This window comes from Scaptodrosophila lebanonensis, unplaced genomic scaffold (assembly GCF_003285725.1).
Source record: "Scaptodrosophila lebanonensis strain 11010-0011.00,11010-0021.00 unplaced genomic scaffold, SlebRS2 tig00001412-arrow-pilon, whole genome shotgun sequence".
In the NCBI taxonomy this organism is placed as follows: Eukaryota; Metazoa; Arthropoda; class Insecta; order Diptera; family Drosophilidae; genus Scaptodrosophila; species Scaptodrosophila lebanonensis.
The window spans coordinates 4,991,368-5,005,755 of record NW_022060739.1 but is presented as its reverse complement, the minus strand read 5'-3'; the positions used below and the strand labels follow the sequence as shown (position 1 = coordinate 5,005,755).

The 14,388-nt window shown below is 44.4% G+C and overlaps 8 protein-coding genes across 9 annotated transcripts; 4 read left to right on the top strand and 4 right to left on the bottom strand.

Moving 5' to 3' along the window:
* The first annotated feature begins 44 nt into the window (after positions 1-44).
* LOC115631054 (RCC1-like G exchanging factor-like protein) lies at positions 45-1,607 on the top strand. The gene is made up of 2 exons (XM_030527690.1): positions 45-205; positions 263-1,607. The coding sequence occupies exons 1-2, from the start codon at positions 100-102 to the stop codon at positions 1,528-1,530; spliced, it is 1,374 nt and encodes a 457-aa protein (XP_030383550.1). The 5' UTR covers positions 45-99; the 3' UTR covers positions 1,531-1,607.
* A 341-nt stretch (positions 1,608-1,948) lies between these two features.
* Positions 1,949-4,783, bottom strand: LOC115631055 (integral membrane protein 2B). Its single transcript, XM_030527691.1, has 3 exons — positions 4,540-4,783; positions 2,545-3,262; positions 1,949-2,480 (listed from the first exon to the last, which is right to left on the bottom strand). Exons 1-3 carry the CDS (start codon positions 4,639-4,641, stop codon positions 2,353-2,355), a joined length of 948 nt encoding a protein of 315 aa, XP_030383551.1. The 5' UTR covers positions 4,642-4,783; the 3' UTR covers positions 1,949-2,352.
* Positions 4,784-4,957: 174 nt separating this feature from the next.
* LOC115631056 (cleavage and polyadenylation specificity factor subunit 4) lies at positions 4,958-5,870 on the bottom strand. The gene has a single exon (XM_030527692.1). The coding sequence runs from the start codon at positions 5,854-5,856 to the stop codon at positions 5,029-5,031; it is 828 nt and encodes a 275-aa protein (XP_030383552.1). The 5' UTR covers positions 5,857-5,870; the 3' UTR covers positions 4,958-5,028.
* Positions 5,871-6,048: 178 nt separating this feature from the next.
* Positions 6,049-7,128, top strand: LOC115631160 (post-GPI attachment to proteins factor 2). The gene is made up of 2 exons (XM_030527836.1): positions 6,049-6,785; positions 6,851-7,128. The coding sequence occupies exons 1-2, from the start codon at positions 6,164-6,166 to the stop codon at positions 6,985-6,987; spliced, it is 759 nt and encodes a 252-aa protein (XP_030383696.1). The 5' UTR covers positions 6,049-6,163; the 3' UTR covers positions 6,988-7,128.
* On the top strand, positions 7,027-8,065 carry LOC115631159 (post-GPI attachment to proteins factor 2). The gene is made up of 2 exons (XM_030527835.1): positions 7,027-7,820; positions 7,885-8,065. Exons 1-2 carry the CDS (start codon positions 7,163-7,165, stop codon positions 8,019-8,021), a joined length of 795 nt encoding a protein of 264 aa, XP_030383695.1. The 5' UTR covers positions 7,027-7,162; the 3' UTR covers positions 8,022-8,065.
* On the bottom strand, positions 8,028-9,012 carry LOC115631158 (peroxisome assembly protein 12). Its single transcript, XM_030527834.1, has one exon. It carries the CDS (start codon positions 8,953-8,955, stop codon positions 8,062-8,064), a length of 894 nt encoding a protein of 297 aa, XP_030383694.1. The 5' UTR covers positions 8,956-9,012; the 3' UTR covers positions 8,028-8,061.
* A 454-nt stretch (positions 9,013-9,466) lies between these two features.
* LOC115631539 lies at positions 9,467-11,997 on the top strand. Of its 2 annotated transcripts, none has more exons than XM_030528312.1 (6): positions 9,467-9,794; positions 9,851-9,997; positions 10,064-10,358; positions 10,426-11,181; positions 11,256-11,492; positions 11,555-11,997. In XM_030528312.1, the coding sequence occupies exons 1-6, from the start codon at positions 9,504-9,506 to the stop codon at positions 11,980-11,982; spliced, it is 2,154 nt and encodes a 717-aa protein (XP_030384172.1). In that variant the 5' UTR covers positions 9,467-9,503; the 3' UTR covers positions 11,983-11,997. The 2 variants fall into 2 exon arrangements, with proteins under 2 accessions (XP_030384172.1, XP_030384171.1); XM_030528311.1 differs by having other exon boundaries at positions 9,467-9,797.
* Positions 11,998-12,076: 79 nt separating this feature from the next.
* LOC115631532 (probable ATP-dependent RNA helicase DDX28) lies at positions 12,077-13,833 on the bottom strand. Its single transcript, XM_030528305.1, has 2 exons — positions 12,918-13,833; positions 12,077-12,861 (listed from the first exon to the last, which is right to left on the bottom strand). Exons 1-2 carry the CDS (start codon positions 13,767-13,769, stop codon positions 12,133-12,135), a joined length of 1,581 nt encoding a protein of 526 aa, XP_030384165.1. The 5' UTR covers positions 13,770-13,833; the 3' UTR covers positions 12,077-12,132.
* Between the last annotated feature and the right edge of the window lie 555 nt (positions 13,834-14,388).

The window sequence follows — 14,388 nt, the reverse complement described above, 5'->3', positions numbered from 1 at the left end:
GGGACTCACGCGTGTTATTGGGAATGATTTTTGTTTTGGTCAGAGTGTGGGACCTGCAATTAACTGAAATTTATTTGAAAAGAAAAATAAATAAAAACAATGTTAAAAACCGTGCGGAACGTCGCGGCGATCCCACAACTGACGCGTCAGTATACAGCAAAGGCCAAACGCAGCGTTTTGTTACAGGACACAAAAAAAATCAAAGGCAAGTTTCGAACGATTTTTCAAACTATAATTTTATATAAACTCTTTTACAATACAGACTATGAACCCAAGTTGTCGAAGAAAGCGGGACATCGCGTGTATGTGTGGGGCTTTCAAGAAACCGGTGCACTGGGACTGCAGACCGATGTCAAAAAGGCCAAGGAACGGTACACGGAAATGGTTCATCATCCGACCAGACTTCAGTTCTCAGATAACACAGATATAAGCGATGTGGCCACGGGGTATGGCTTTACAGCGTACGCAGTGCAACGTTCAGACGGCGAGACGCTGTTCGGCTGTGGTCTGAACACAGATTCTCAGCTGGGCTTTCAAGTGAAAGGCAATCCCAAAGATCCCGCCAATCTGGATGTCATCATATATCCTACAGCCATACGTTTGCCGCGTGAGAATGGCGAAACTGACGACGATATGCAGGTTCTCAGCATGTCAGCTGGACGGGCACATCTCGTTGTAGTCACCCGTAATGGCACGGTCTTTACTTTAGGCAACAATTCCTATGGTCAGTGCGGCCGATCGATTATCGATGAGGAGCGCTACAGTGGCAGTGCGCTGGTACACAGAATTTCACAGGCGGACATTTGCGGCGAGGACGATGAAATTGTGAGCGTCGAATGCGGTCAGGACCATACCATGTTCCTAACGAAGCTGGGACGCGTCTATACCTGTGGCTGGGGCGCTGATGGCCAGACGGGTCAGGGCAACTATCACACAGCGGGAAAAATAACCCGCATAGCTGGCGATATAGAAAAGGAGCGCATTGTGCATTTGGCATGCGCTTCGGATTGTGTTTTGGCCTTAAATGAGGGTGGCGATGTCTTTGGTTGGGGAAATTCGGAGTATGGACAGCTGGATGATTCGGAAAACGCCCAAACCCAAATAAATACGCCACGTGCTTTGACGCTGACAAAAGGCATTGGGAAAATCAAGAGTGTGGCAGCCGGTGGATCCTTTTGCATGGCTCTAAATACTGAAGGATTAGTTTATACCTGGGGCTATGGGATTCTTGGCTTTGGTCCGTTTGTGGAGCAGACATCAAAGCCACAGCATCTGCTGCCACCCCTTTTCGGACGCAACGACTTCAGCAATGCCACGACAGTTGTTTCCATTGGGTGTGGCGTCTTCCATATGGGCGCTGTAAACTCCGATGGTGATCTATTTATGTGGGGCAAGAATCGATTCGGGCATCTGGGATTAGGACATAAAAAGGACCAGTTCTTCCCCTTCAAGACGGCTATTAATGGGAAGGCGATTAAAGTATCTTACGGTGTGGATCACACAGTGGCCCTCTGCAGGCCATACATATAGTTTATAATCCATTGATAATACGAATGTTTGTTCTCCATAATAATTAATAAATGTTGCACTTGTTTTAAGATCACAAATTCGCGTTAAATACATTTAATTTTTTTAAAGAACATTTAGATTAAATTATGGGTTCCATTTGTCTTTGATAGTTTGGTTTTGTGATTTGTTTATATGTAAATAGATTTGTAATTTTGATCTATACATATTTTTGTTCTTACATATGTATTTTGGATAGTTTATTAAAGAGCGTATATATAAAATATGTATGTACTTGGAATAGAATGCATTTTGTCCATGTATGTATGTCTGGTTGTTTGTTAAAGGGAGAGGATTTACCAGTAATCTTTTAATCTTATTGCTATACAGAAAGTTTGCTGTAGGGCTCTGTTAGGCTGCACAATGATTTATTAACTGCATCTTTAAAACATTTCTCCTTTTGCACATTCTACGCACGTATGTATTTGTCACAATTTCTTCATCGCATTGATTTGCTTTCTAGGTACAATATTTTCATCTCTTACTAGGATTTATGTTTTAATGTTTTGTTTTCGGTTTGGCCAATGATTTACACAAAAAATTGATGTACAGAATATTTGATAAGTAAACAAATTACGTTGTCAGCTTAGGATATGCTACATGAACTCGATTTATAGCAATTATTGCTGCTCTGGCTGGCTACAGACTACAAAATGAGGAGGAGTGCAGCTTACAGATAATGATTTTCATTTAGATATATCAAATACAAGTTCCTTCATTTGTATTTCGCTGTTTATATAATAAATACGTTTAAAACATTTTTGCGGCAAGCACTAACGGAATAACTTAGGCTGCCTGGGCCTCGTAGGCCGCCACCTCAGCGATATTGGCAATATCATACTCGATGACACCCTTGCCCATGAACTCGGCGAACTTTCCAGAGTCGGGCAGTGGCTCAGCTGAGCGCTTGGCAACTGTAAAAGACAAAGAAAACAATTAAAACCTTATTGGGAAATACTCGTAGAATACTTTGCTTACCTCCCGAAACGAAGCGCTCCATCATGTAGACTTTCATGTCGTAGCATTCGTTGGCAATGCGCTCCGAGATGAGGGACAGATCGGTGATCCTTGGCGTAATAACACGCATATTGCGACGCACGCGTTCCGTATCGATGTTGTAATAGCCTGAGCCCATTTTCTGCACCAAATCCACAATGCTGCTGGGCGGCAAAGTCGTATCCCGATCCAGAGGCATGATAAAGCAACGATTGTTCGTGGTATCAATAATGGCCGACTGATTCTCCTTGAAGTCGTGCATAAAGCGACCACGTCGTCCGTCCTTGAAGTCGGGCACATCGATTTTGGCATAGCTATCATCATCGCTGCTATCCAGCTCGATTTCTTCGCGGAAGTAATTATCATCGACTATGGATTCGAATGGCATGTTTCCGGAGTTACTGCTGCCCGTCAACTGGGGCAGAAGTGAGCGCCAGTTTAGAGAGAAGGCATCATCGTTGCGGGCATAGAAACGCGGCATTTCGGTCGAGTCCTCGGCATAGGGAATGTCGCATAATGCATGATAATGCATGCCGGAATGGGCCGGCGTGTACATCCTGTACAGCGTCCAGCCACCCAAAACGCCCATCATCATCACAATGATGGCAATGAGGAACAGCAAAAACGACTTCACGCAATGGTATTGCGGACGGTTGAAGACCATAGACTCTGTATCGGCATCGCTGTAAGCAATCTTTGGCTGCAAAAGTAAAGGTGTAAGAAGGTACAAAGGTAAAAAACGTTCAACTCAATCGTGTACATATACAATGTGTATACATTTATATTCATATGTATGTATGTATGTATATAGAATGTACACATCGGTAAACAACAGTTATTGGACTCGTAAATATTATGACTAATTGATAAGACCTCGTTGTGTTCAAAAGCGTTTCCAAAACAGTGCCATTTCGATAATTTGCTAGATAAAGGGGCTGTTGGAAGGGAGTTTTCAGTTCTAGTTGTAAGCCATTTGGCTGCTGGCACAAGATTTAAATTAATGATAATTAACTGAACTTTAAAAGCTGATCTAGAAAGCTGCGTTTAAGCACGCAATGGGCGTAAGATATACATATGAACGTATACTATACCATGAAATGCGATTTAGCTGACATACTGTATTTACAGAGGCATACATATGTACGTTATATACGCATACATAGACTACCTTAAATGCATGCATGTATGTATGTATGTATTTAAATTTTTTATCGCTGTGTGCAAAGTGCAGAAAATTTTCCAAGCTTTGATGAAATGCGCATTTCAAGTGCTGGCTTGACAAAAATACTTTCCTCATGCGACATATAGAAATATGAATACAAATCAATAAAACTCAAAAGAGATACAAAGGGCCCATATAAAAGAAAAGCCACACAGGTGCAATTAATAAAATCAAAAAGATAAAAACCAAGCCACTTGCGAGTATGTACCACATACACATATACACTTGAGGTTCAAGGCCAAACAGGCATGAACACATACACGTCTTGGAATCAACAGGACCACATTTGGCTACACTAACGAAGCAATAAAGGAAAATTGCTTTGGGAGGGGGTGGAAAAACCAAACAAGTGAATGAAAATACGTAATGGGGGCATGTCGCTTTGCAACACAAGGGCAGGGGGCAGGGCAAGTGGTAGGGGTTGGGCAGCCTTTGCGTCAATTGTCAATGCAAAAGGTTCGTGCGCGCCCCGTATTAGCACAAGAGCAAAGGAAAGAGTGCAAGGACATTGGGAATTCCAGCATTGAAAAATCAATAAATATGCAATGCTGTCGTGCACAGAGACGTTCACACATACATACCCATACGTGTGTGTGCGTGTACAAACGAAAACGAAACTCGCGCTTGGGCGCTCTGAAGGCAAGGCTCAAGGGAAAGTGACAAGGCTAACAAGGACAAACACGATTGCGCAAAATGAAAACAATTGTGCAAAATTTTTCTACAGTCTCACATTTCCTGCTTTAGTCCCAACTTACACTGATTAGCGAGCCATGATGCATCATGGCTTCATCGTTCAGGTGCAAAGGCAGCTTGTCTAGGTCCTTTTTTTCACCTGTCAGTTTGCCTAAGATCGTCATTGTTGTGTGGATTGCGTTTTACTTTTTGCTTGTTTACTGTTCGACGGTAAATTTTGTTTGAAATTTTTTCGATGTTTGAATAATTTTAATAGCCACAATATTTGATTATTTGCCCGAAACGCCCGAATTCGATGATATATTTAGTTTTCACAACTTTTCACAAATGTTTTGCCTGCGCAGCAAGAACTGCTGAGTACAAGTACGGTAACTATTAAAGCAGCACAGTGGCAGACGTTATCGAGTACAAATGCCCTTTCGATACCTGCGGCCAATGTCTACACGCCACTTATTTTTTTTGTGTTTCAGCTTTTTATTTTCAAATGCTGGAAGATTTATACTGTACTAGTAACTAGACCCTTATATCTACATGTGTGTATTCCACAGCTACTATTTATGACTATGTTGGTTGGAGAGGAACGCCAAGTGGCCCTTGGGACACTTGTTGGCATAGTGGCCCTTGTGGCCGCATTTGTAGCAGGTGATCTCCTCCAGCGGTGTGGGTACCTTAATGTAAGGCGGCGGTCCCTGGTGATTGGGCGCACCATCATCGTTGCCCTCGCCGCCCTGCTCCATATTGTTGCGATGCTCCAGATTACCAACATACTGTTTGCACGAGTTGGCTTTGTGGCCCACTTCGCCGCAGCAATGGCAGGTGGGCTGTTTCTTGTGGTCCTTGCTCAGTTCGGCCAGGGGTGGCAGTTCGAAGCGCGGATGCATGTGCTTGCAATTGGGCCCCTCCGGGCAAAAGCCGGCCAGATAGTTCATGCAGAGCACACGTCGCAAATGCTGATGCCGGCAGTTGGGACCATGACGACAGAAGCCACGTTTGTACCAGGGACAGTCCTTCACCTTGCTCTGCGGATCGATGTGCAGGAAGGGGCACTCCTTGTTGTGGCAGGCATTGAAGCGCGAGTAAAAGTAACACTCCGGCATTTTGGTCATATCGTACTCGTGCAGGAACTCGCACTGGTCGCCCTTCTTGCAGAGGCCACGCAACCAGTGCTTGCAGACGATGGTGCGATCGCCGCGAATGTGTCGGAACGGGCAGGCACTGCCCTTGTCGCACTCCGTGCCGTTCTTTGTGATGAAATTGCACACGGCGGCGATTGATTTGTCCATGCCATAGAACGGCAGGGGAATGGCGCCAACCTGTTCGATGAGGTCGCGCTCCGCCTTGAACTGCAGGTGGTTCACATTGGCCAGCAGGATGTCCATGATGCGAAATGTCAGACAGCCTACCTTCACAAAACACGTAGTGAAATCGCACAAAAATTTTGCGCGTGCAACAAACAAAACGCAAGCTCAATGTGACCGTTCACTTCGACGCTCATCAAATCAGCACCGTTACACGTTTGCCAACACTAGTCGCTGCATTTGTTTACAATGCAACGTAAACGCGTCAGGCTAAGGTTAAGTGGTTACAGTTACTTTTATTAATTGGGCTTAAGCGTGGAATTGAGCGCGTGTGAAGAATGAGCAGTAGACGCATCGACTGAATCCCGGCTCCGTCTCCCTCGCCATCATGCTGCCCCTCAACGATTCCAAGTCGCGGGTGCTGCTACGTCTGCCATTCGCCAAGCTGGCTGTGACTGCTCTGATTCTGCCACTGGGTGCCTTCTTTTTTTGTGTCATCTGGTCGCTGACGTTTGATTTTGTGCGCTCCACATTCACGCACTGTGACGTCTCCAACTACTTGCCCTCGGTTTCGGCCGCAATTGGAAACTATGAGCCACAGAAGACTGTTTGGCGGTTGGCCATCTTTCTGCATCTACCGCTGCGTCTGTCAGTGGCGAAAATGTATCTAGGATATTACAGGGATCACATCAAACGCAACCGCCGTATGTTTGGCATCTTGGCCTGCACTTTAAACATTATCGAGAATTTCGCACTCTTCTGCCTCTCGCTATGGACATCGGCTGACAACTACGAGATACACCGGAACTCGTTTGTTGTGTTCATAGCCTGCAGTGAGTGCTACATGCTGATCTCGTATCTGTTAAATAGGAATGCGCGCAAGATGAATTTGATGCCGCGTGAGGAGAAGTCGTTGCGATTCAAGCGAAACCTGTTCTTCATCAATGTGATCGCATTTGGATTGGCCGGTTACTGCTTTGTGCGGCACAATAATCGTTGCGAAACGGGCGGTAAATCTATTCATAATAATCTCTTCTAAAGCTGGGAGTTAATTTTTGGTAACTTTGCTTCACAGTCTACACCTTCTTCGCGCTTTTTGAGTATATTGTGGTGCTGACTAATATGGGCTTCCACATGACAGCTTATTGGGACTTTTATGGCCTAAACGTAGTACTGGATGCCAAGGATGGGATCTATTTATCGCATTTGTAGTTAGCAACACGAGCAATCCTTCCTTCATTTGTATATATGTACGCGGTATTAGCTTAAGCTCAAAGTTTACTTAATTTTAAACCAAATAGTAGCATTTTTTATTTGCAATAGAATAGTTGGCTATGAGCACACATTTTCAAATATTGTATTAAATACTTTTCTTATCAAATTCGAGATGGTGGGCGTTTCTGGAAATAAAGTTAAATTGCTGCCGACAGATACAAAGGATGAAACATTGGCTTCACCCTCGCTGTTTCGCATATCAGTCGCGCATCTGCTATTGATTGGTTTTTCCATACCACACATCGCATTGGCATACTTCCTCATCATGACTCTGCTGACGGACTTTGAGAATTCAAACTACACACATTGCAATGTCATCAATGTGATACCGTCCATATCGGCAGTGGCCAAGTCCCAACAAACGAGCTTGCGGGTGGCTACATGGTTGCATTTTCCCTTTCGTTTGCTGGCAATCAGACTCTATTGTAGCTATTTCCGGAGGAAGCTGGCGCGTCCAGTGCGCAGCATAGGCTACCTGGCTGTATGGTTTCTCATTTTAGAGACCTTGGGCAGTCTTGTGTTATCGCAAACGGCTCAGATTGGAGGGGAAGAGCCTGTGCATTTGCTAGCTGCTGGCCTGATTTGGATATCAGGTTGCCTTTTTATGGCCACAACGTTTGTATGTTACAAATACTACCATCGTGACATGATGGAACCCATGGAGGAACTGTCGTTTAAAGTCAAAACCAGACTAGTTTACACTTACTTCTGCAGCACACTGATAATGTGGTTCTGGTATTTCGTACACAATGCAGTTTGCTTGCCATTTGGTTTGTATATGAGTAGCAAAAAATTATAATCCATTTATATACAGCTCCTCTTTCTTTTCGGCAGCTTATTCCGTTTTCTCGTTGTGCGAATACGTTACCATCTGGACTATGATGAGCTACACCTGGACCTGTTACTTTGATTTCTACCATGTTTACCTTATGTATAGCCCCAAGATGGGTTATTTTATGAGCGAAATATAGACAAGCTTTGTAAATGGTACAACAAAATATATATTTAAACTTAAGTCTCATAAATGCGCACCAAATCATCCAAAGTTATGGGATAATCCGTGACTGGGCAGGAGCCATGCTCCTTCAAATACGTCACAATGCATTTCCAACAGTAAACGTAGCCGGATACCGCGCAGGCTGTGGGCGTCTGTATTCTAAGCAGGCACACGGGGCATTCGCCCTGCTTGGGCAGAGTCTTCTTCACTTCATCCGGCAACTGACGCTCCGGCATGGGCTCCGGATTCTGTAGCGTACCACCCACTTTCCGTCGTTGATCGTTGGAGTACCACCATTGTACGAACTGCAGGAAGAAGGCAAGCACTTCCAGCATTTTTAGAAATATGTACGTCCATTTGTCCTCTGTGGGAGGCTCACGGGGATAGCGCAGGGTGAGACGCAATGCACGAAAAATGGGCGAATGGCTGGCAGAATATTTAATCAGGTATAGAAACGTATGCACCGCTCGTGACGCGTTGTAAATGTGAAATAATTTGATTAGGTGGGACTCCCATGAAAAAGTTTCCTCGTGATGCGCACTGCGAGCCTTCAGTTTCCGCTCAATGTACGGCAAAAGTGTCAAAAGGGTAGCCGATTTGAATTGCTGTGGGCGTGTCAGGGGTTCCCCTGTCTTCGTGTCCGTTCTCTGCAGGCCATAGAAGCTCTCCCCAAATGAGGATGCACGTTTGCGCAGATACAGGTACTGAAGTACCCAAGTGACTACCGGCGAAAATTCCTCACGAAAATGCAATTGGCCCCAGAGCTTAAAGTCCAAACGTAGACCAAAGTAATCAAATACTTTGCTCAGTGCTGGGTATATTAAGTTGTCTAGGGTTTCCGCTGCAGATATTTCAAATATCGAGGGCACATTTTGGAGATTTTGACGCACGTTGGCTGCCTCGGCCATGTCCTTTCGCTCTATTTTTTACAAATTCAGCATCAAAGTAATCCACCCACACAACAACAAATCCAACTCTAACTGTTATCTGCGAAGCAACAGCTGAGGGAGAGCTGCCAACTCGCTGTTATTCCTAGTTCTGTCTGGTAGTGCAGTAAGAAAATTATTTTACTGTTACTACAACTTATTTCATTCATTACAATTTTATCAACCTATTTATTAGTTTTCTGCGTTTTGTTCAGTTCTTGAATAGTATTGAAAAGCTTCGTTGGAACGCTAACTATAATTAAAAATTGTGAATAATCAACCTACTCTTTTTTACAAAAAAAGAAGAGTTTTTAAATAAATCTAATAAAATAATATTAGCTAAGCAGAAAAGATAGTGAATAAAAATAAAATATAATAATAAAACTAAATAAAGAAAAAGTCAGCAGTTTAATTGAACTTAAGCTTATTCGAATGAAGCATTACAATCGCGTTGGCAGCGCTTATTTATGTTGTACCTGTAAGGACGCCACCGCGGCGTATTAAGAAACGTTTGTTATTATCTAAAAGCAATGAAAACCTCGGGTGGTGGGGCTTCGGAGGAGTCTAGCAAGTCATCCCTGAGTAAAGTGAGCAAGAAAGCCTCGAATAAATCTCGCTCCAAATCCACCAAACTAGACACTGGCAGACAAAGTTCAGCTGCCGGTGTTGCAATTGCTAGTCTGCCTGCCACGCCCACACATGTTAATGTGGTGACAACGCCCACCACGCCGACCACCAGTCTGGGCGCCTACAATCTGTTTGATGCATCCTTTGCCGTAGTCGGTGGTCACAATGTAGAGCCATCCAGTAATTCCAGCAGAGTGGTGAGAAAAATACAAACAAAATTGAATTGTTTTTGAATTCATACGTTTGGCAGAGTCATCACAAGAGCTATGCCGGCTTTGACCCGCGCAGCATAAAGATCTTTTGGGAGCAGCATGATCAAACGGATGTGGAGCTGCCACAGGAAGTGTGCGCACGTCTAGCAGAGGACGCCTCCTACAAAGTGTGGGAGCTCATAAATGTGTGTAAATAAGTACAGATGTTGTTGGTTTATTGCATGCTTATTGATTGTTGTCTGAAATTGTAGAATGTTAAAATATCATCGCGACATTCGGGTGGCATTGTTACCTATGATCTGGTCAATGAAGTGTTAAAGGATGCGGATGTTCCACCCATGCTGGGCGCCATGGATAGTGATTGGGATCGCATTGACTACGATGGCAGCTATTTCTTTTACTCGGACAAAATTTTCGACCTACGCGAGGAGTTTCAAAAGGATGTGTTACTCTCTATGCCCGATAGTGCGGACTTTCACTGCTTTTGTCCAGTAGAGGACAAAAACGCAGATCAACTAAAACAGTTTCTGCAGAGTCTAGTAAGTGGTAAGAATTATATACATAGATAAGATTAAGCCGTCTCCGATTAATATTTGTCTATTCTGCAATTTAGCGTCTATCTTTGGCGATGTCAAGGCTCAGGCAACGGCCATTGCGTCCGCCTTCCAAACACCGCTAATGGGCGCCTGCTATCGTGTGATTGTCGGCAAAATAATGCAACTGCTGGCCTTTAGACAACAGGATGGCGTGAGTCAACGCTGTTGGCGACTCTTACGTGCATGCAACTACAATCCACATGCCAACCAAATTGGTTGTCGTCAAGAATACTTTCATTTGGCAGAGGTGCTCATCAGTCAGCTTATGGCGCCCTATGAGACCATAAAAGTTCCGGAATTTAAACCTCAGTGCACACAGGAGGCCGCCAATCCGACAGCGCTGACAAACGTTAAAATGGAAATTGAGGATGAGCTTAAGATAGAATCCGATCTCACCAACGAAGCACAAGCTGAACAACAGTATTCGAATCAGGGCATGCCGATTGATCCTCAACAACAGCAGCAACCACAGCAAGCGCCCTCCACATCGGAAGCGAACTTTGCTGGCGCCGGCCCCTCATCTCAGGAGGAGCAAACCATTTACAAACTGCAGCTGGACGATGATAGCGATGAGGTCGAGCAGCAGGAGCAGGACACGCAGCAGCTTTCCCCGTTCTTTGCTAGCCCAGTGGGTAACGCTTATGTGGATGAGTTATGCGAAACCATTGGCCACTTGGCCTCGCAGAGTGGATATCTGCAGTCCGAGTGTTTGTTCCTCATAAAGCGACGTTTGGCGCGCTTCTTTGAGGGTCGCGAGGTGTGCAGCGAAAGAGGTATGCATCAATGGCGGTGACCCTTCTATCGAATAAATTTCCTTTAAACATAAAATTTATACTATCTTCTTTAGATTACAAGTATATTAGCCGAGCGGTCCGTGGTCTGCTTGCCCTGGGCGAGTACGCTTTTCGTGAATTTATACCCTATATATACAAGCTGAATGTGGCCGATATACCTGAGAGTCTGTGGCAGGATTTTGCGCCCGCTGCCATCTTTCTGAATGGTCGCGATGATATTTATTTGTATGAATGGCTGGAGTATGGCTTGGGAGCAGACAAGCTGCAGCCATTCCTGGTCCACTATGCCCGTAAATTTTACACCCATGTGTTCAATTGGCGTCTTAAAAAATACATTTTTAATTCATTGCAGGGACCTACGAAAAACAGGTAACGAAACGCTATTTGCTAGCGAAACCGGCCGCTTATAAAATATATGCCAAGCCAGGCGTAAGACGTCTGGAGTGGAGCACATTGGCGGCCGCCATGTGCCATGGTGATGATCCTAGCAAGGCTATCAAACCGAAGCCCACATTGCGCGAAGCTTTTCCTGAGCTGTCGACACCAAATCTTCAACTCAACTGTGCTGGCACCATACGCTTTAAGTTCGCCGGCTGTCGGCCCGTGTTGTTGAAACCAAAGGGTGTTGCTGCCACACATTTCATGGACTCGCCCTCTACGAACGGTGGCAGCGACATCGTTCACAGCGACATACTCATCGCCAGGCGTAAGCTTTTCAAGCCGCTCACCAATGTGAAGCGAGTAGTGCCCATTAGTGGGTATCACTACTTGCGTATATAAGACGCAAACACTTAATAAAGCATTTTTTTAAAACAGTTGACAATTATATTGTAAGTTTCTGAAAAGGCTTAATAATTGTGTAAAGTTCAAGACATTTAACGTGTCGCTCAAATTAACTTAAGTTTTATTAACAAATCTATAACATTACGACTAGAAGGCCTCTTCTTGGGGCGGAGGAATGCCCGCCTCTTTCATTTCCTCCATGATTCGTTTGTTTATAATATTCTTTATATTTGCATTCACATTTGGCAAGAGGCCACCAGTTCGAGCTGCATGCTCGATTCGCTGTACAACACTTATCTCACGCCTCGAAGATATGAAATTAGTCACCATTGAATGGGACAAGTCGCCAACACGGCCAATGCGTCCGCATCGATGGATGTAGTCCGAGACATGCAGTGGAAAATCAAAATTGACAACATGCCGTGCTCGCGTCGTATCTAAGCCACGACTACCCACGTCTGTGGTGGACAGTACATCGCATTCGCCTCGCTGGAATTGCTCGAAACGACCCAAGCGTATCTTCATAAGCATATCTCCATTAAGATTGAGGCAATTGATGCCACTGTTGTTCAAAAATATGGACACATAATCGCTGGTGGCCGATTTGTTGCTAAATATAATAAGAGGACGGTGCTTGTCGCACTCTCGTTTGGCGAGGCTCAGCAAATTTGCTGGTCGATCTGCTTTGGCCATGCGTAAAAATTTCTGTTTCACATGCGGCATCAAATGATGCAAGTGTGGACTAACCACATCGCGTATCGTCTCCACATCGATGATGCGCTCTAGAATCTCGCGTGTGTTTGTTGGCATGGTGGCCGAGGCAAGCAACAGTTGTGTGCCCACTGTGTGTGCATCTTGTACGTGGTTTTTGTGGAACTGCAATTGTATTCCAAAATAATAATTATAATCATTTTACAAGCTCGCAAACTTACCGGGAATCTTCGCAAGAAATAGCACAACTTATCCGTAAAAGAGTCATCTAGCAGCGTATCCGCCTCGTCCAAAACGACATGCCGCACCTGCTCCATGCGATAGATGCCCGTGGTTACCAGTTTGCTGACAGCGCCCAGTGTGGCTACCAGTATGTCGATATCCTCAAACTCTGGGGTAAGCATCAGCTGCTTGGTGTTGCCACCCAGCAGCGCTTTAACCTTAATATCTGTGTCCTTGCACAGCTTCTCGGCTACGTTTGCAATTTGCGTAGCCAGCTCACGACCTGGCGTTAGTATAAGTACCCGTGGTGTATTGAAACGTCTTTCGACCGTGTCCGAACGACGTTGCAACAGTTTTTCCACAACGGGCAGCAGGTAGGCCAGCGTCTTGCCACAGCCCGTCTCCGCCGCTATCAGCGCGTGAAAGCTGTCATAAACAATGGGAATGGCCTTGGTTTGTATGCCCGTCAGCTGCTGGATGCCCAGTTCGTTTCGTAGATTGTCAAGCAGCTGTTGGTGGAATTCTAGCCGGCTGGTGCTCACAAAATCGTCCAATCCCTGCATCTCTTGCGTCAGCTGCTCTTGCGTCACAGTCGCATTAAGTATAAAGTGATCGCCCTTAGACTTATGGTGCAGCCAACCTTTGGAGCAGAGCTCCAAAGTTCCAAATTTTGCATCTGCTCGCTCATGTTGCAACAGATTGAATTGTGTGCGCCGGCAGGTGATGAGAGGCAGTTGTTTAGGATTACGTTCCTCACGTGCTTTTGCTTTGGAGGGTACTGTTTTTGGTTTGGCAGCTGTAACGGCGCTGGTGAATTGCCGACGCAGCAAGGGGGTAAGTTTATGCAGCATCCTCAGGAAGACTTTCAACTACTTGTAGTTCTCCTTGTTTCTTGTTGATGTCTGTCCACCAACATTCGGTTACATTGCCGGCTAGGGCTGCCAACCTAGCTGCTTCATCAAAGCTGACATGTGATGGTTGCGAATATCGATTAATCTGAATATCGATATGCGTAGCGTTATACAGCAGTTAGCTTATGAATTCGAATTGTTTAAAAATCAACATATTGTATTAAATAAATGCTTGTATTCAATTTAGTGTTTTCAACAAAAGCTTCAAAAGCTTAATTTAATATAAATATTAGATCAGTTCGACGAGATAAGCAAATGTGTCTTACAATATGGCTCTCCTGACAAATGCAATTATTTCTTACTAGCACACTTGGCTTGCAATATACATTATTAAATGTGTTTATAAAGGAATCAAATTTCAATTCTAATTTGCATTATTGCTAATTGCAGTATTGCTAATTGTTTAATTGGATACTTCGGACTTATAATAAAGTATTAAAATCGCACAAAATTTTAATTAAACGTGTGCTGCGTTTACAAACAAATGATTCCTTATTTTTTTGCTTTTGGATAAAGGGGTTTTAGCTCTTTTCTACATTTCAAATTTTCAGCCAATTGC